Below are 22,062 nucleotides of genomic sequence, written 5' to 3'. Positions count from 1 at the left end.
CTCTTACTGGTACACGCGTACACGCGTGCAATAACAGTGCACGCGTGTACTGTTTACTATAACACTGTGACTACGTGTGTGTGAAACATATTTTATTGTGTGTTCGGAAGCGCGTGTGTACAGCGCGTGTACTGTTTCTTATAACACACGTGTGTGCGCGCGAGTAAGGCAAAAGAAATTCTCAATACAGAGGTAAAAAATCTATTTTCTTCCTCATCGCGGTGAGTGTGTGTGTGTGTGCGCGCGTGCGAGCGTAATTAGACACTGTGCCGGCTGTGTGTGTGAAACCCTCATTCACAAACACACGCGCGCACAGAAAGAGGCAAGAGACACACACTCTGCTCTCCGGAGAAACTCTGTCGCAAATCTTTTCAGAGGTAAGGTGCTGGGTCATTTGTTTGTTTTACTTTACAGCAGTGATTGTTAGTTTGCGCTCACACAAGTGTCATTAGCGATGTTTATTGCTTTTTTTTAGATTAAACAGTGTAGCGGGAGAGAGACGTTGATTTATGACCGCTGTTTACATAAGTGTAGTCCAGTGCGGGAGATGCATTGTGGGTAATGCAGTCCGGTGTGTGTGAACGCGAATGTGAGATTTAAGTTAGGATATTGAGCCCGAGTTTTGTTCTTCAGTAGTTTTTTTTGTTGGATTTAAGTGCAGGATCCACCCGAAAGTTTGTACTATAACCTGACAATGCAGAAAATAAAAGAACAGAGGCATCGACCAGTTTGTCCTTCTCATCATTACACGAACATGGATTAACTGTCACGAGCAACATTAAAATAAAGCGGAGAAGCTTTAATAATTTAGATGAGAACAACAGTCTTTCAGTTAATGTGTGTGAGTGTGTTTAAACGAGAGAAGAATTTTTAATGTGTAAGATGAGGAGGGGGAGACAGGAGGGGCTGAAATCAAGAGTCTCCACTTACTCTAGCTTAACACACACGCACACACACATACACAGCGCCTGCATGCACAAAGGGAAACGCTTATCTGCCGGGATTTATTTTTAACTTTTTTGAAAGGTAACGTGCAGATTAATTTGTTTTATTTTTACTTAATATTTTGTATTAATTATTTTTATGTATTTATTTTTGGGCTGTAAAACGAATAATTTAAGTTTCCATTATTTCTTACAGGAAAATTAGATTTGGTTTACGAGTGTTTTGGAATACGAGCCCACTTCCGGAACAAATTATACTCGTAATCCAAGGTTCCACTGTGTGTATATACAAACACACATACATACATACACAAACATATACATATATAACCGTTCAAAATTTTTAGAACACTTGCAAATTTCTTTGTTTTTGTTTAGTGGTTTATTTTCTACATTCTACAACAATACTGGGGATTTCAAAACTATAAAATAACACTGATGGGATGAGGTAATTACGTAACAACAAGAAAAACAACAGTTGGTTGTTATTTTAAGACAGAGGTTAAGTAGAGGTGGCAAAGGCCAAACAAAGAGCATATGATGACTTGTATGCTAGGCTAGACAGTAAGGAGGGAGAGGTGGATCTGTACAGCTTGGCAAGGCAGAGAGATAGAGATGGGAAGGATGTGCAGCAGGTTAGAGTGATTAAAGATAGAGATGTAAATGTACAGACAGATGCCAGGAGGGTGATGGGAAGATGGAAGGAGTACTTTAAGGAGTTGATGAATTAGGAAATTAAAAGAGAACAAAGAGTAGAAGAGGTGACTGTTGTGGAACAGGAAGTAGCAAATATTAGTAGAAGTGAGGTGAGAAGGGCGTTTAAGAGGATGAAGAGTGGAAAGGCTGTTGGTCCTGATGACATACCTGTGGAGGTATGAAAGTGCTTAGGAGAGGTGGCAGTAAAGTTTCTGACAAGTTTGTTTAACAAGATCTTTGAGAGTGAGAGGATTCCAGAGGAATGGAGGAGAAGTGTATTGGTGCCAATTTTTAAGAACAAGGGAGCTGTGCAAAGCTGTGGCAATTATAGAGGTATAAAGCTAATGAGCCAGACAATGAAGCTGTGGATAAGAGTAGTGGAAGCTAGGTTAAGGGCAGAGGTGAGCATTTGTAAGCAGCAATATGGTTTCATGCCTAGAAAGAGTACATCAGATGTGGTATTTGCTTTGAGGATGCTGGCGGAGAAGTACAGAGAAGGTAACGGAGTTGCATTGTGTCTTTTTAGATTTAGAGAAAGCGTATGACAGGGTGCCAAGAGAGGAGCTGTGGTATTGTATGAGAAGGTCTGGAGTGGCAGATAAGTATGTTAGAGTGGTGCAGAACATGTATGAGAGCTGTAAGAAAGTGGTAAGATGTGCTGTAGGTGTGACCGACAAGTTCAAGGTGGAGGTGGGTCTGCATCAAGGATCGGCTCTAAGCCCCTTTTTGTTTGCTCTGGTGATGGACAGGATGACAGATGAGGTAAGACAGGAGTCCCCATGGACTGATGTTTGCAGATGACATTGTGCTCTGTAGCGAGAGCAGGGAACAGGTGGCGGAAAATTTGGAGAGGTGGAGGTATGCTCTGGAAAGCAGAGGAATGAAGGTTAGCCGCAGCAAGACGGAATACATGTGTGTAAATGAGAGGGACCCAGGAGGATTGGTGAGGCTACAGGGAGCAGAGGTAAAGAAGGTGCAGGATTTTAAGTACTTAGGGTCAATGGTCCAGAGCAACGGAGTGTGTTCAAAGGAGGTAAAGAGGCGGGTACAGGCAGGTTGGAATGGGTGGAGAAAAGTGTCAGGTGTGTTGTGCGATAAAAGAGTATCAGCGAGAATGAAAGGAATTTGTACAGGACAGTGGTGAGACCAGCAATGCTCTACGGCTTAGAGACAGTGGCGCTGAAGAAAAGACAGGAGGCAGAGTTGGAGGTAGCAGAGCTGAAGATGTTGAGGTTCTCTTTGGGAGTGACAAGGATGGATAGGATCAAGAATAAGTTTATCAGAGGGACAACCCACGTTAGATGTTTTGGAGATAAAGTCAGAGAGGCCAGATTGAGGTGGTTTGGTCATGTTCAGAGGAGAGATTGTGAATTGGTTGGAACTGCCAGGCAGGAGGTCTAGAAGAAGACCAAAGAGGAGATTTATGGATGCAGTGAGCGAGGACATGAAGTTAGTTGGTGTGAAAGAAGAGGATGCAGAGGATAGGGTTAGATGGAGGCAAATGATTTGCTGTGGCGACCCCTGAAAGGGAACAGCCGAAAGACAAAGAAGTTGTTGTTATTTTAAGACACAGAGGTCAGCCTTTCTGTAATAGTTCTTGCGAGAACAGTATTGTCAAGTGCATTTGCAAAATCCGTCAAGCACCATAATGAAACTGGCTCTCATGAAGGCTATCCCAGGAGGGCGAGACCAAAATCTACCTCTGCTGCAGACGAGAAGTTCATTTAGAGTCATCAGCCTGAAAAATGACCAATTAACAGCACCTCAGATTAGAGGCCTTATGAAGTCTTTACAGAGCATACTGTAAGTAGCAGACACATCTCAATATCAACTGTTCAAAGGAGATTAATGCATTTTTTGGACGCCTTCAGCATTAATAAATCAGAGCGAAATAAAAATCAGGAACCATCATGAAGTTAGAAAGTGTTCTAAAACTTTTGTACAGTAGTGTGTAATATATATATATATATAGCATTAATATATAAGAACTGTGTCTATTTGTTCAGAATTTATTGTAGCTGTTATGTTTTCACACAATCACTAAGTTACATGCGCATATAGACTATATTATACATTGCGGACTTTAAATGATTATACGTATATTGTGCTCTGGCAGAGTTCTTCCATGTGCCACCTGGTGGGAGTTCTGTGAAGTACAACACTTGGACGAAAATTGCAAGACGCGCACTCGCAGAATAGCGCGGCAGTCAGCGGGTAGAATTGCATCATGCCGCAGAAAAAATTGCTCATGTCCCATCTGTACATTTGCCTTGGGTAAAGGAGCAGGTATGGGGGACTTGTGGACGTAGATTATTATGGTGAACTGGTATGTTTAGATGCTGTAGCTTTCCCACTCTCGCTGATCACTTAAGGTTTTAGACAGTGAATTAATTGCTCGCTTCACATCTCAGGAACTCTTAATTCTGCATTTTCTTCTGGCTCTACCTCTTAGATAAGCTGTCTTAGTCCTGCCAGAGGCCCTTTCTTGCACTAAACATTATATATATACATTCACATTTAACATTGTGACTGTGACCATACACAACTGTTATCTCTCCTTCTCCTTCCCTCTCCCGGTCTCTTTGTCGAGCTTCACATGTCGCTCCTGAGCTGCCAGTAATCCAGTACCCCTCTTCCCTCTAGACCTATCTGACTTGTCATGGTGCCCCGTATCTGGTTGGAGATCTTATTGCATGGATGCCCCATGTGGTCTGTTTAGGATACATGTGGTGATTGGGAAGTGTTCCACTTTATCAGAAGACGGTCCAGGCCTCGGCTGATACAAACAGCTGTTCTCAGAGGACTTGTGACTGCAGTCGCTCAATAGTTCAGGGCTGAAATTGCCTACAGTCTACCTAAGCCTTCAATAACGAACTGGACTCCATATTAACTTAAAGACATCAACTGTTATATTAAACTTTCAGCTGCCTAACACAGCTAGGTTGTTTAAAGCTGCTTTGCAACAATGACAGTTGTTAAAAGGGCTATACAAATAAGAAGTAATTGAATAGCGACAGTATTTTGCCCCATCTATTTTTCTTTCTATCCTGTTAAGTGGTCCAGTCCATGCTGCAGAGGAACACTCTCATACCTTCATACTTTATTGTAGGAATAGTGTTATTTGGATTCCCACCAGACATATTGTATGGTGTTAATGCCAAATAATTACATTTAAGTCATTTGACCATAACATCTTTTTTCATGTAGCCTCAGAATCTTCTGCCAAGCTCCAGTGTAACAGCCTTTTTTGAGTAGGGGCCTTTAGAAGACACATTTGTGTCCTCCATTACAAGACACATTTGTAATATTGTAGTCACATGCACACAATGACCACTCTGTCATAAATTCCTGCAACTGCTTTGTAGCCTCTCTTTGTAGCCTTGCTGACCAGTTTCCTCTTGGCTCTTTCATTTACTTTGGAACAATGTCCTTATCCAGAGAGGGTCAGTGTTGTGCCAAATACCTTACACGTCTTAATAATAAGACTTTACTGTGCTTTAAGGCAGTAATTAATTTTTTTTTTTTTTCTATTGATCTCTTGACTTGTGCTTTATCCTGGAGATCTTTTGACAGTGCCTTGCCACACATAGTTGATCGTTTGCTTCACTTGAACTACAAGGGACTAAAATGCTCCAGTAAAGTTATTTTCAGGATGAGCTAATCAAAATGACCACAGCTTATCAGTTGAAGGCAAATGGCTTTGTGAGCCACTAAGAAGCCTAACCAGTAATTTTTTTTTTTCTCCTATTGTTTCTGACATTTTGTGTTATAACTTTCACTTGGATGTTAAAAATATACATTAAATAAAAACAGCTGGATAAAACAAAATTAATTTCAAGATATAAAGAAACATACTTCAAACTTCATTATTTTAAAGGAATTTTTAAAGGGGGTAAGTCTTTGCAAAGCATATTGTTGAAAAGACCACAGCTTTATGAAGATCAAGCAAAGCTAAAATCAAGAACCTGAAAGAGCTTTATAAGGAGTGTAGTGAAGCCAGAGCCTCCACGCACAGACATCTTAAAAATGGGCTAAAACAGTTGTATTCCAGGTATTAAGCCACTTCTGAACCAGAGACAACTGCAGAATTGTTTTACCTGGACTATGGAACATTGCTTGACCACTTGACTATTGCTTGACAACTTGACCACTGCTCAGTGGTCCAAAGACCTCCTTTGAATGAAAAAATGTGAATTCTACTTAGAAGTCAAGGTCTGGAGGAAGACTGGAGAGGCACAGAATCCAAATTGCTTGATGTTCAGAGTAAAATTTTCACTCTTTCATACTTTTAAATTACAAATAAATGACATCTTGTTACAACATGTCGAACCTTGAAGCAAATCGGCAATAGTTGCAAGTTTTACTTCTGTCAGCAACATTGAACTAAAATTTTCTTGGTGCACTTTGAGCCCCTTAGTATCAACCACAGCCTACTAGAGTATTGTTGTTGACGATACTAAATTTTTCAATTCTAAAAGACAGACCCGATATATCTTGGACAGGGGGTAAACCTACACCCCTATTCAACAATGTTTACATTTTTTCATGGCATTGTAAGAAAATGGTTTAATTCTTCTTTATATGCTTTTTAAAAAAAACACTACAAATCACTTGTGCATGTAATTTTGAAGTTACCTGGGTAAGTTTTCATGGGATTCATCTTGTTAAAATCTTCTGAAATAAGAAACTCCTGCATGATACAAATAAATAAATTAATTCATACATTTATTCATCAAAAAAAAGAATTTTATATATTCTCTCTCTCTCTCTCTCTCTATATATATATATATATATATATATATATATATATATATATAAAAACACATATATAAAAAACACATATATAAAAAACACATACATACACACCCCCACCCCCACACAGTGAGTACGGAAAGCATTTAGACTCCCTTAAATTTTTCACTTGTTATATTGCAGCCATATGGGGTGATTTTAGCAAATGGCTGCAATATAACAAAGTGAAAAATTTAAGGGGGTCTGAATACTTTCTGTACCCACTGTATATGTTGTTGTTGGTCTTTCGGCTGCTCCCGACAAGGGGTCGCCACAGCGGACTATCCAGTCCACACTACAACTTGGCACAGGTTTTACGCCGGATGCCCTTCCTGACACAACCCTCCCATTTTATCCGGGCTAGGGACCAGCACTGCATCCAGTGGCTGGGGTTTTGGGCACTGGCTGGGAATGCCATGCCATGGCAGGCGAAACACCTACCACTGAGCATGTACTGTATATTATATACACTCACCTAAAGGATTATTAGGAACACCTGTTTAATTTCTCATTAATGCAATTATCTAATCAACCAATCACATGGCAGTTGCTTCAATGCATTTGGGGTGTGGTCCTAAACAAGACAATCCCCTGAACTCCAAACTGAATGTCAGAATGGAAAAGAAAGGTGATTTAAGCAATTTTGAGCGTGGCATGGTTGTTGGTGCCAGACGGGCTGGTGAGTATTTCACAATCTTCTCAGTTACTGAGATTTTCAGGCACAACCATTTCTAGGGTTTACAAAGAATAGTGTGAAAAGGGAAAAACATCCAGTATGCAGCAGTCCTGTGGGAGAAAATGCCTTGTTGATGCTAGAGGTCAGAGGAGAATGGGCCAACTGATTCAAGCTGATAGAAGAGCAACTTTGACTGAAATAATCACTCGTTACAACCGAGGTATGCAGCAAAGCATTTGTGATGCCACAACACGCACAACCTTGAGGCGGATGGGCTACAACAGCGGAAGACCCCACCGGGGACCACTCATCTCCACTACAAATAGGGATAAAAAAAAAAAGAGACATTGAGACATGTTGAGACATTCAAACGGTAGAGTCAGAATTTGGCGTAAACAGAATGAGAAAATGGATCCATCATGCCTTGTTACCACTGTGCAGGCTGGTGGTGGTGGTGTAATGGTGTGGGGGGATGTTTTCTTGGCACACTTTAGGCCTCTTAGTGCCAATTGGGCATCATTTAAATGCCACGGGCTACCTGAGCATTGTTTTTGACCATGTCCATCCCTTTATGACCACCATGTACCCATCCTCTGATGGCTACTTCTGGCAGGATAATGCACCATGTCACAAAGCTTGAATCATTTCAAATTGGTTTCTTGAACATGACAATGAGTTCACTGTACTAAAATGGCCCCCACACTCACCAGATCTCAACCCAATAGAGCATCTTTGGGATGTGGTGGAACAGGAGCTTCGTGCCCTGGATGTGCATCCCACTAATCTCCATCAACTGCAAAATGCTATTCTATCAATATGGGCCAACATTTCTAAAGAATGCTTTCAGCACCTTGAATCAATGCCACGTAGAATTAAGGCAGTTCTGAAGGCGAAAGGGGGGCAAACACCGTATTAGTATAGTGTTCCTAATAATTAATGTTGTAAGTTTATTTTGCATGTAGCACCTTGGTCCTGGAGAAATGTTGTTTCGTTTCACTGTGTACTAACTGTATATGGTTGAAGTGACAATAAAGCCTACTTGAACTTGTATCCTTTAGGTGAGTGTATAAATTAAACACCCCTAAATGTAACCTTAAAACAACTAAGGTCGAGGAAAATAATAATGCATCATGTTCTACAATTAGAGACTTGACCAACAATTACAGACTTAGCTAATGGTTTAATGTGCAATATTCTTGAAGGTGTGATGTTACACTCTGATATAGTAGATGGTGGCATAGGTTACATAACCTTAGTAGTCTGCACTTTGGAAAGATATTGAGAATAATTAGCAGTTAGTTAATGATTAGGAAAGTTTTTTGAGACAAAAACAGGATCAGGTCAGGTGAGAGAACCAAGGTCAAAATGACGGAAATTAATAACCTTTCTGCATTGCCCATAGTGACTGGATATCTAACTAGAAAAAAAATATGAATCGATATAGACAAACTAAATGGATATGTTCAATTAATTATAAACTCTCTCCATTTGAATATTTTTGGGTGGCAGCACAAAGAGACTGAGCAGAATAGAGAGGGAGAAGGATGGAGACAGCAAAAAGCAAGAAACAGCAGCATTTTCCACAGCCTCAGAACGGTGTAGTGAGAGGAAGTTGTTGTTACCAGCAAAATACCAGCTGGCGTAAAAGGCATAAAAATGTCGCACAAGCTCTTCGAAGCATCACAGTTTCGCATAGTAAATAGGGTGCAGTTCAGGTAGAGTTGAGTGCACAAAAAAAAGGTGTTGCACGCTAGTGATGTGCGGGTCGGGTATTTTTCCAACCCGCGAGTCCCGCTTTAATTAAAATATTAGGCCCGCCCCAGCCCGCCCCGCACCACTGTATCTATTTTTACAACCCGCCCCGCACCTGCGACCATTAAATAGACATACTAGGCATTGTAATTCAAATTAAAACAGCCTTTATTTCAGCCTGAAAGTGTTTGGAAACATCAACCTGTAAACTGGCAACAAAATATGATTATGAATATGAATGATAAATCAGGTCATATTAATAACAAGATAATGATACACATTTTAAACATTTACAAAGCAGCATTTGTAATCTGAGCTTAACTATTTTTTATTTTAGATTTGTATAGGACAGGCCTACAGTTTACAGCCTATGCTAAATAACCACTGACATTTTTTTTTATTTATCACACTGAAATGTTCAGTAGCGTTTTTACATTCGCTGTGTAAAAGAAGAATGCTAAAACATTAGATTTAGCAGCCTGATTGTTTTTTCTTTTAATGATGTAAATTCCCGAACTTAATTTCTTCCACACCTAATCTTCTATTTCTTTGTTTTTGTTGTGACTGGCAGCGGTAGCTGCTTGGTGCTTTCTTGACTTGTCACGTGACGTAACCTTATCAAAGAACTTAATAAAATATAAAAAATATTCCCAAATATTTAATATAGGCTATAGGAAATTGCACACAACATACATGAATGTACGTGCATGTTATTCACAAGTTCTGATGCGTGTCTTTTGTTACACAGTGTCACTCACGACTTCAGACGTTTCGTTGATTTCTTTGTCTCTTGTTTATTTTCAACATCAAAGTACAACGGTTGTTACAGTTTCTTGCATAAATCCACTGTAGTCACGACAAGTCGCTTGCTGTGTTCTGTAGCTTCGATAGATTACAGTTACAACAACTCATTTTACTGTATTCCTTTTAGCTTACTGTCTCACGGTCAAAGCTTGTGTGCTCCACACCTTTCTGTATCCTTCCGTGTCTTAACAACAACCATGTGCGTGATAGACATGAAACTGCATAACTGTGGGATGATGTCACAGAACAACTCATGAAATAATGTCACAATACAAATTATGAGTATGATACTTAGTGCTTAATGCTTAACTAATAAACTGAAATGAGATAAACATAACAACAAATCACAAGAATGAAATATGGCCCTTACATTTCCAGCTCCTAATTGACAGGCAGGAAGACTGACAATTCCACACATTTTTTTGTGTTGTTTTTTCCTTTTTTTTTTTACAATTGGACCACAGCATTTACTATTGGATTAAAATTTTAATTAACTTTAACACTTTAAACATTTGTTAACGGTTTAACTTAAGGTATTCATATCGCTGCGTAACAAATGAAAGGAACATGACTACTTTATAAGGTAATTAACAGTCCATTTCACATATGAGGCACAGCTTATCGATGGGTCTTTCCAGGGTGCTTGTTTTAGTTTTGGACCAGTACACGTCTCACAAGTCCTTTTTTTCAGGGAACACTTTCGTGATCCGTCCGACGACCCATGAATTTCTTGGAGAAGACTCATCAATTATTAGAACTACGTCTCCGATCGTGAGGTTTTTTTCTCACCTGAGACCATTTTTGCCGCTCCTGAAGCAAGGGCAAGTATTCATGCACCCATCGCTTCCAGAATAGGTCGGCAAGGTATTGAATTTGCTTCCACTTGCGACGTGCGTAAATGTCCTCCTTTTTGAAAAGTCCAGGAGGCAAGTTTGGCTGTTTTTTCATCAGCAGCAGGTGGTTAGGTGTCAGGGGCTCCAGGTCTGTGGGATCGTCTGTAGCAGTGGTAAGGGGACGGTCATTCATTATAGCTTCCACCTTACACAGGAATGTAAGCAAGCTCTCATCGTTTAGTGTTTGTTCTTTCAGTACAGACCTCTAGATTTTTTTAACTGATCTTATCTGCCTTTCCCATATTCCACCGAAGTGAGACCCAGCAGGAGGATTAAATATCCATTGTATCCCCTTTTGCATGAGAACGCCTTCGATTTTTGACTGATTCCACTGTTGGATAACTGACACCTGGCCTCTTCTGCACATGAAGCGTCGAATAGCATTTAAGCAGGAGTCTGTATCTAATGACTGTGCGACTTCAATGTGCACGGCTCTTGTTGTCAGACAAGTAAACAATACGCCATATCTTTTAACATTACTTCTACCCCGTTTGACCTCGAGGGGTCCAAAATAGTCTACCCCTATGTTAGTGAACGGTGGGTGATCTGGTGTTATTCTATCACGTGGCAGTTCTGACATTTTTTGTTCACTATTCTTTGCTCTGATCTTTCTGCATGTACAACTGGACAGAAACTTCCTCACAAGGGAATTTGCAGTCAGAATCCAGTATTTCTGCCGCAATTTTGAAAGCATATAATTCCTTCCACAATGTCCGACCTGTTTGTGAATGTTTCTTAAGATTAGAGTTGTAATGTGTGAGTCTTTGGGTATAATGACAGGGTGTTTTGCATGCTCAGGCATTGCAGACCTACCAAGACGTCCTCCAACTCTTAGCACTCCATCCTGCAGTACTGGATCTAGTTTGGAGAGACAGCGGTTTCCTTTTACAGATGCATTACCCTTTTGTAACGTGGAGATTTCGTCTTTGAATTTTTGGTTTTGAGCGAACTTAATGACTTTTAAGTTGACGTTTTCTGCCATTGTTAAGTCCTTAATTGTTAGAGACTTATGGTTTTTTCTGTTATTGAGTTGTTTGCCTGTCCCTTAATCCTTTTTGTTCTCTGTTTAAGCATGTCTTTAACGCAAAGAATCCAGGCAACGGATCTTTTTAGCTTGTACCAGTCAGAGTGATAGTTAATTAATTTACTCACAGCATCTGTGCTCTCTGTAGTCTTTACGAGATTCACTGAGGTTGAGTGTTTAATCTCAATGTCATCCTCTTTCGTCGACAGATCATGAATGTTCTCAGGCCATTTACTCTGTTTTTTTAAGTAAGGGGGGACCATGGATCCAATTGTTGTTTTTCATGAATTTTTCACAGAAAACTCCTCTGGAAGCAGCGTCAGCTGGGTTTTTTAAAGTGTTGACATACCTCCACTGATGTGGCTCTGTTGACTCTCAATGTATCTCAAGACAGTTGTGCTGTCGGTCCAAAACACAGAGTCCAGCAGTTTTATTTCCAGTTGACCTTTCAACATTTTGTCGTTGTTTACAGCAACCACGGCCGCTGTCAATTCCATTCGGGGGATAGTAGTTTGTTTCAAGGGCACTACGCGAGAATTCCCCATCATGAATGCACAGTGTGTGAGTCCATCAGCATTTACTAACCTAATATATGAGACAACTCCATATCCCATTTCACTTGCATCTGAGAAGTGGAGGAGTTGTGCTATAGTTGTAACTCCAAAGTCAACTGGTTTTACGCATCTTGCTACACTAAACTCAGACAATTGATGCAACTCTTGTAGCCAGGCCCTCCATCTTTTTATAAATTGTTCGGGAATGTCATCGTCCTAAGCGAGTCTTTCTTTACATAACTGCTGCATTAAGATCTTAGCTGGCAGTATGACTGGTGCAAGGAAGCCTAAGGGGTCATAAATTGAACTGGTGACTGACAAGATTCCTCTTCCAGTCACAGGCCGCACTTTTAAACTAATCTTAAACTTGAGCCTGTCTGAATTAATACACCATAGTACCCCCAGAGCTCTCTCAACAGGGAGTGCGTCTTTACTCAATGTCCCTCATGTCTTTGATTCTTTCACTCTCAGGGATGGAAGTTAGTAATGTACGACTATTACTTGCCCACTTGGTGAGGTGAAACCATCCGCTTGCGCACAGTTTGGTGAGATTACTATATAGCGCAACTGCTTGACTATGACTAGAAACAGACTTCAAGCAGTCGTCTACGTAAAAGTACTGTGTTGACTGCCTCAGCAGATGCATTGCTGCAGTTTTTTTCTGCTGTTTTTCTAAGGGCGAAGTTAGCTACACTTGGAGATGATTTTGCACCAAACAAATGAACGACCATTTTATACTCAACCAAGTCCTGACTCACGTCTCCATTCGGCCACCACAGGAAACGCAACAAATCTGTGTCTTTTTCCAGAACTCTAATCTGATAGTACATGGCTTCCACATCTGCCATCATGGCAACTTCCTCTTGTCTAAAGCGTGTGAGCACCCCAATGAGTGAGTTTGTCAGGTCGGGTCCCTGCAGAAGCTCGCTATTTAATAATATTCCCTGATAGCTGGCAGCGCAGTCAAAGACTACCCTTAGCTTTTTCTTTTGTGGATGGTATACGCCATGGTGAGGTATATAGCACTCTTGCCCGTCTTGTCGACTTAGATGAGGTGTGGGGACGTTGACTGCATGACCTCTTACTGCGTATGGCCCATTGTGCCTGCTGTTAATTACTCGCCATGGTTCTAGGAGCCTGTGCTCTTTGTTACCTATGAGAATTTCAACTCCAGCATTAATGTGAGGCAGTTTTACTTCGCTGAGGTATGGCCACTTATCACTGCCGTGCTGTTGTGGAATGTTTTCCACTGAGACTGGGATACTCTTTTGTGTGAACACTTTGGGGAGTTCAACAAAGGTGTTTTCTTTCAGACTACTAACCTCTAGGTCAGTAAGCACGCAACTTTCTACTTGTTTCCTCGCATTCATGGTGCTTAACATGATGTCAATTTTTTTAGCTTGTACGTTTAATTGCCTTGCTAATGACTCTGTGCAAAAGGTAGCAGAGCTGCCTGGGTCCATAAAGGCGTATACTTCTACTGTCTTGTTACCTTTCTTGGACTTTATTTTGACAGGTACTATGGAGAGAAAACAGTCATCTCCAGCCCCAGTACACACACTCGTTTCGTGACTCACTGTAACAGGCAGTGTTTTAACTGGTTCAGTTTCGTCAGCCTTTACGATCGCTTGAGCTGTGTCTTGTGCTGCAATGTGTAGCATGCGAGGATGTTTTTTTGAGCACAACTGACATGTAATTTTCTTTTACAATGGATTTTTTATTTAATTTTGTTTTTAATGACCTGCCCCAACCCGCTCCGCAAATAAAGTGACAATTTCTTTACCCGCCCCAACCCGCGAGTTACACAATGACCCGCGCATCACTATTGCACGCGCATGCAGGCAGAGTTGCGCGCACGCACAGAAAAAGAATATTGAGTGCACAGGGGAGACACTGCACCTACAGAACCAAGTTGTTGAGTGCGCAGAGGAGACACTGCATGAGCATAGAGTGCTTTATCTGCTCTCAAAATGTCAAAACTTTGCGCTCAAGATGAACACTATAAAACTAAACGCCATAAAACAGGCCATAAAAGAAGCTTCTTTTTGGGAAAACAGAAAAAAAAAGGTTTCTGAAAACATTCATTGAAATGCATTTCTTATACACACACCAAAAAATTACCTACACAGCAAGAATGTGTTATATTATATTATGACTTGAATAAAGCAGGTCACATTGGAGAATGCCATCGCGTTCTAAAAGCCAGTGTTTATTGAGAGAGTAGCCTACAGTATATACTTTTGTGTGTGGCGTTTCTGGGGGAGTATGTAGGCATTTTTAATTGATAAATTTGGTCATATTTTGCACACACATTTATCAGCCTTTTAATTAAAACGCTACCCTTTGTGAACACACCAATGAGCAGCTTTATTTCAGTCATAAATTCACAACCACATTCCAGCCATTATTTCATGGTCAAATAACTGATGAAATAATTATTCAATGCTGGACACAAACAGCAAAAAAAAAAAAAAAAAAAAATCCATAAGCGCTTTGTGTGGATTCATGCCATTCTTTTTTGGGGGGAAAAATTATTATGTGCATTATGAATATTTACTTAAAAAATATATTTTTTTTGTTTGTTTGTTTCTTCATTCATGTCTTCAGATGGTGCTCAATGTCGACACATTTTCATGAATCATGACATTCACATAGTTAGCACCATCAAATAGCCTACCATGAGGAAATAAAAATAATTTTAAGATAAAATCAAGAAATTGTCCTGTCTTTTATTGTTTTTTTCCCTGTCATGAAATTACAAAAACTATATAACAAACTTGCTATTATGAATTTTAAAGCATGACTTATAAAGTCCTTCCATGGGCCATCTGACGATTATTCTGTGAAGCACAACACATTCATTTAAATTCTAAAATGGTGCTTGTGAGACAAATTGCGCCTTCCACAAGATGAATTGCAGCCTTCCGCAAGAAAAAAAATGCATTCTTAATGGCAACATCTCTGCGCGTGTGTGTGTGTGTGTGTGTGTGTTTGTGCGTGCCAGCCCATTCTGAGGACTACCACCGCAAGTATATTTTAGACCTGTGAGGATACACTGGAGAATATGGAGAACCAGGTGCAAAGCTCACGCCCAAGTCATAGGACTAACGCCCAGCATATTTTTTTTTTAGAAAAATATGGCATAAAAAGGATATTTACTATTAATAGCAAGACATTATACATGTAAAATTCTCCACGTTGCAAAGATCTGATCCCAGAACCACCCCCGTTTTCCCAACCTTGATTTAAATATATAAATGTGATTAGTAGTAAATTCATTTTTCATGTACACCAAAAAGATTGTGGACAAAGACCAGAAAAACAGCAGGCTGGCAGACAAATTCTGCTTATTAAACAGTAGAAGATGTGTCCATGGAGTTTGCATGTTCTCCCTGTGCTTGGTGGGTTTTCTCTGGGTACTCCGGTTTCCTCGCACAGTCCAAAGACATGCAGGTTAGACTAATTGGCATTCCCAAATTGACTGTAGTGTGTGAATGTGTGTATTTGTGTGTGCCTTGCAAACAATTGCCACCCGGTCCAGGGTGTACCCTGCCTCGTGCCCTAAGCCTTCTGGGATAGGCTCCAGGTCTCCAATCCATGAAATGAAAATGCAATCCAACAACATAACTTTAGGTTTTAGATATTTTAAAGAGACCAATGTAATAACTTCCAGGGAAACACTGGCAGGTATTTTGTATGAATTAATGTTTTTACCTTTGTCTTCTGTTCGAAACATCAGCCCATGCATCACTTTTCTGGCATTTAGGATTTTATAGACACCAATCCAAGACTAAATAAAATTACGGTAGTCAGAAAACAGCCCACCAAAAGTGGATGAAGGAAATCAGCAATGTCAGTTGCAAACACTCTGTAGAATAATGTCCCTATCTAAGTTGGCCAGTAGGAAGGAATAGAAACTAAATTACCACAATAGATCCATTGTCCTGTCCTATGAAGATCCGCCTGCTTTCTTGGTGGTATGCCACACATGTACATGGAGCTGGGAGAAGGCAAAAAAACAGAGATTGAAAAATATGAACATGAGCTAAATTCTTTATCTCGTTACATCATGTTTTGATTTATTAAGACAGAAACTGGATTCTAAATATGCTAAATAAAATAGGCAATACAAGCAGAGGGCCAATCCCAAAAAAATATAAGCTGAATAGTCATATACAGTACTCTAAGTTTTCCAAACTCTATGGAATAGTAGGGCCAATTCTTCTGCTTATGCTATACACTAAGGTTTTGCAATGAAGTGCTTTATTTGGGAAGATCAAAATAAAAAAATTCAGTTTTCATTTCCTGAAATTTAAAATATTATTTTTGTAAACAAATTTGCACAATTCATCTAAACCCACCCATTTTTCAAGTATTAAAAATATTGTTATCCAAGTGAACACTATTAGACTTGTATTATTACTAGCTCTGAATGTCTACTCTTGACTTGAGTCCTGTGTTTTGCCTGCAAATACTGCATTGTATGATAAAATTATAAACCAAAATGAAAACCGACATCAACTACCGCAACAGGGCAGGGTTGAAGGCTCCAAAAATAAATATAGAAGACATACCATATACCAGTTCTGGGGACGTTACTTTTTACATTAAAAAGTAACTAATTACATTACAAATGAATGTCATTAAAAAGTAATCAGTTACATTATAGTGTTACTCCCTGATAAAAGTAACGAGTTGGAGTACTTTTCTATTGCAGAAAATCCTTTGTGATTCCTCATGCATGTTGTTTTAGTCAAGACCTTTATAATTACTCTACCATTATCATTTAGCGAAGTTTGGCCCATAATTCCCCTATCTCACATATGCGGTCTTGCGCGGTGGCCATAAGTATGGTTCATCATGATTCACTGCGAGTTTTGGGGCTGTAATTATGTTTCCATCTTTCCGCGCATCAGTCCTCACAAAACATCAGGCAGTTACTCAAGACGGCTCACAGTGCCTAATACCGCTTCTCACCGCTAGTCAAGGGGTATAACAGCGGGAATAACACAGGGGGGTGGGTTATCGGGGACGGGGCTTGTGATAGTGGTGGCAGGGATTGAGATGCTGACTGCTTCTGGATCTCAGTTACTAATTTTACTGATAATGTAATTCAACAGAATAAATTCAGAAGTCTCCAGAAACATTCTGTCTGGCAATTTGTAAAAAAAATAATCTAATCTAACTGGAAGGAATCATCATGAAGGGAGATAATGACCCAAAACTGACTGCTAAGTCTGATGCATTTTGATGCATCCACTAAAACACAGAAGGATTATGCAGCGCTAGGAAACTTCTTCTTCTTTGTCTTGACTGTTCCCTTTTAGGGGTCGCCACAGCGAATCATCTGCCTCCATCTAACCCTATTCTCTGCATCCTCTTCTCTAACACCAACTAACTTCATGTCCTCTCTCACTGCATCCATGAATCATCTCTTTGGTCTTCCTATAGAAGTTATACCTGGCAGTTTCAACCTCAAAAAACAAACCAAAGAAAAAAAAAAAAAAAAACACATGCAGTTTTTGGTTTAAAAGCAGCCCGTGCGAAGTGTAATCAAATTATAGTTAAGTAAGGTTTACTGTCCATTTATTTAATATTTTTATTAATTTACATGTTTTTTTCCTAAATATTAAGCTTTTATATGCAAAAATATGATTATAGTGTTTAAAACTGGTAATTTTTTGGGTGGTTAAAACGGATTATTTTATGTAATGGTTGTACAGAGATCAGTTCAATGCTGAATGTTTATAACAGTTTAACAGAATATTCATGTTTGCTTTGAACTCACAGGACACAGTATGGTAAATGCTAGGCCAGTACTGCCCACTGTCTCTCTTCATCCATATGCGGATAGTCCTGCAACAAGAATTGAAAAACCTGTCAGTTCAGAACCACAAAGCTTTCTGGCACACAAAAGAGAAAACTGACAACAAGAGCAGTTCAGCATTATAAAATTTTCTCATGGCTTAGACTTTAAATAGAAATCAGTTATTTAATCTCCAAACCACCATCTTCATAGATTAACTGCTAGACATCAGAAAATAAACATTCACCCATTCTGCTTATCCTAAGCATGGTTACATGGGGCCTGGAGCCCAGGAAACACGGTACACATAGCAAGGGACACCGTGGATAGAGTGCCAACCCATCACATGGCACAAACACACATTCACACGCCACTACAGACAAAGGGCAATTTGTTAATGCAAATCAACCTAAACCACATGTCTTTGAATTACAGAAGGAAACCAGAGTACTGGGAGGAAACACACCAAGCAGAAAACACATTTATGTCAAAATTCAAACCCTATGGATTAAGAATTGGATGTTACTCAGTTCATATGCACGTGAAGGCAGGTAAGCAATACTTTTGGCAATATAGTGTACGTCCAGAGGTATTGATGTACAGGGGGTGCAGTATGTAGTATAAATAGGATACATGTAGGAGATATACTGATGTACAATCAATGACTGCGCAAGGGTAACATGAACAATCCAAACAGAATAAAAGCTACATATATTACTGTATATACAAAACATACATTTTTGCAAACATTTATAAACCGCGTGTGGTACAAACATCCGTAATTCTTTAAGCAGTGCAGGAAAGGTAGTGTGATGCAACAATAGAGTGATCAATAAGCCGTGATCAGTTGGTTAGTGTGGGGAAAAACAGTGGACATTTTTTTTTTAGTCTGTCTATGAGTGCCCTAAGGCACCTGTAGCGCCTCTCCGTCTTATTAAATATTCATTACCTTCTTACCTAACGTATTAAGGTTCAATTCTGTCAATTAAAAACAGCAGCAACAACAATAATTATTATTATTATTATTGTTGTTGTTGTACTTTTTAATAAAAAATTAAAAACATGTAATTCGAACCGTAATTCGAATACAGCTTGCTAGCCTAACTGGCTAATCGTCTAGCAGCACAAATCTTATAAGGAGCCGCAGGACGATTGTACCTGTCTTCGCTGACCGTGATGACTCCGTCCTCCTTCGGAATTAAAATAACAGCAGTCACTGAATCTTGGTGCCCTTCGATTTTGTTAAGCAGTATAGGTCTGGAGCTCTGTGGCCTTGAATGAATCTCGGCAGCCATAGCTGTTTTCCTTATTTCTCTTCTCAAATCTCTCTCTTCAAGTCAGCTGATCTACAAGGGAAATTTCACCGCAAGACAATTACCGTAAAACACGGAGTAAAGCAGCCAAATCAGCTTGCATTATTGTATCCCGACTTTTTGTTTTCAGAATGTTATATATAAAATACTTTGTAAATTCAGTTTACAGTCGGAACTCGTTATCTAGAAATGGTTCAATATAATTACAGGATGGCAGGAAGGCCGTATAATTTAAACAAAAATGTATTTTTTTTTTTGAGTAACAAAAATGTCCTGTTAGCATTTAATAAACATGTATAAAGTTTTATAAACATTATATTCATATATTTTATTATAGAAAGAGGAAATAAGATACAAATGAAAATAACATTGACAATAACAACAATAACAAGCTGGGTATACTTATATAATTATAATAGAAAGGAGAAATTTAGTTCCTTAAGTGGTTCTAGTTGCTTTCCAGCTTAAAAGTCCTAGTAATGTTTAAAAATAAATTCTCAGTCAACACTAAAATAAAAGATATTGGGCATTCCAAAAGAATTTATATCGAAATATTGAAGGGCAAAAAATTAAACATCTTTAAAAATGTTTTACTACATTTTTTGTCTTTTATAACAATACCATTTAAGCAACTATTTATTAGTATTTAAAGGAGTCGATATAGACCCTTCAGAAGTCTCACAAATCCTGCTGGTATTGTATTGTCTACAATACCACTATATTCACATAGAGATACTGGAATACCAAATTTCTATAAGAATTCGAAATATGTAAGCAAATCTCCTTTATTATTTATTAATTGTAAGACCAAAATTGTAAGACCATAAATTTTATTTTTATAGCGCTTTTAACAATTTACATGCCATTACATGTCACAAAGCAGCTTTACACAATCAAAAGAATTAAGTTTGTATGAAATGTGAATTTGTATGAAGCAAAATGATATGATTGTCCCTGTTGAGCAAGCCGAGGACGACGACGACAGTGGCAAGGAAAAACTCTCTAAGATGGTAATAAAACGAAACCTTGAGAGGAACCAGACTCAACAGGAAACCATCCTCATTTGGGTGAAACAGATAGCAGGGATTGATCTGCATCATATACAGTAATACAGTCACCATATAAAGTTTGTATAACCCTTTTAAAGAATTAAGCAAAACCTAAAAAAAAAAAATTAATAAATTAAATTAAAAGGTATTTTTTCTTGTATCAAAGGCTTTATATAAAACTATAAATAAAATGAACCTACTATCAGCTATGTAATCCTTGTAATCTATTAAATCTAAAATTAATCTAATATCAATACTAATATGTCATCCTTGCATAAAGTCTGACTGACTTTCATCTATAATTGTATCTAAACATAACTTTATTCTTTGTGCAAATATTTGAGACAAAAATTTTACATAATAAATAATTAAAGTTATGTAATTGTCAAGAAGCAAGCAGTCATGATTAGGTTTAGGTATCAATGTAATTAGGCCTTGACACATCAATTGGGGAAGCCTATAGGTTTCTAAAGTTTCCTTTAAAACCAGTAATAAAAATTCAAATAATACATAATCTTGGAATACCTTATGAAATTCACCTGTTAGGCCATCATTCTCTGGGGATGTTCTTTTACTCTTAAACCTATATCATGATCACAAAGTCCTTTCACAAAAATATTTAATCTAATATACCTTATATATTTTTTCATCTTATATTATATTATATTTATATAATGAAGCAGGGATTATGACGCCAAGGCTGCAAGGCATTGTGGAGCATTTGCGGACTTTAGAATAATTTAAGAAAAGAAGGAGCTTTATGTTTAGACCGTCCAAAAAGCCCCAGATGATGGGAAAAAAGCATCACACTACAGTATGATGTCACTGTCATTTCACTTAATATAACGTCACAAAGAAAGGTAATTAATTGCTTTTCTACATAAGATTAATTACATCGTCACAGCTGACCTGTTTGAAATATTATATATTCCACAGCAATTTTGCATCCTCATTCTCTATATCTTTTTATATCTCGCATACAGTGTTGCCAACTTAGCTACTTTGTCGCTATATTTAGCGACTTTTCAAATCCCTCTAGCGACAATTTTTTTAAAAAGCGACTAGCGACAAATCTGGCGACTTTTTCTTGTGTTACTGGAGACTTTTGGAGACTCTGATGTGTCTGTACTGACTCTTCTCAACTTGCCACAGCAGCTGCCGCCGCCGGCCCCTCCCCCATCCCAAAGCACTCACAGACAGGCCTGTCCTCTCGCAGGAGTCCCCCCCCCGCCCCCAGCTGCAGTTACAGCAGGAGATGCTCACTCCTACGAGTCTCGACTGCAATTGAATTGCCCATGCGCGAATCCGCCGTTAAGTGATCCCGCCCTGGCTTGTAAGCGGGATGTAAATAAAAAGTATCCTGTTCCGAAGCATATTAAAAAATGTTCTTTGTCTAAAATAAATTGCTGCACAAGAATAAATCGCTGCATTTGACTCAAACAGCCTCATTACTTACCTCATCCACTGTGACTTTAGCATAAATATATAGCTCGCTAGTTCATCATGTCTCAGTCAAAACTATACTCTCAGAAATTCAGAAAGGAGTGGGAATCAAATCCTAAATTCAACGGATGGTTGAAGCATTTTATTGGAGATAATACACGTGCATACTGCCTGTATTGCAAGACTGATTTTTATGCCAAACTTTGCGCTATAAAAAAACACATGTCAACTCAGAAACATACACAAAAGGCAAAGCCTTACAATAGTTTTACACAAAACAAACGGCCATTTATGGTAAAAAAAAAAAAAAAGGCCCT

At 38.9% G+C, this 22,062-nt stretch overlaps 1 protein-coding gene across 1 annotated transcript in view; it reads right to left on the bottom strand.

The window, feature by feature from the left end:
- wdfy1 (WD repeat and FYVE domain containing 1) overlaps positions 1-19,259 on the bottom strand; it is a 114,228-nt gene extending 94,969 nt beyond the window's left edge. The window contains exons 1-4 of the mRNA XM_053507206.1: positions 19,099-19,259; positions 17,923-17,990; positions 16,061-16,134; positions 6,276-6,330 (exon numbers count right to left, since the gene is read on the bottom strand). Of these exons, the coding sequence (XP_053363181.1) occupies positions 6,276-6,330; positions 16,061-16,134; positions 17,923-17,990; positions 19,099-19,235 (334 nt within the window). The 5' untranslated portion in view covers positions 19,236-19,259. The remainder of the gene's footprint in view (positions 1-6,275; positions 6,331-16,060; positions 16,135-17,922; positions 17,991-19,098) is intronic.
- Between the last annotated feature and the right edge of the window lie 2,803 nt (positions 19,260-22,062).

This window comes from Clarias gariepinus, chromosome 11 (genome assembly GCF_024256425.1).
Source record: "Clarias gariepinus isolate MV-2021 ecotype Netherlands chromosome 11, CGAR_prim_01v2, whole genome shotgun sequence".
NCBI lineage: Eukaryota > Metazoa > Chordata > Actinopteri > Siluriformes > Clariidae > Clarias > Clarias gariepinus.
Note: the sequence above shows the minus strand (reverse complement) of the source record. Positions and strands in the feature narration are given on the sequence as shown.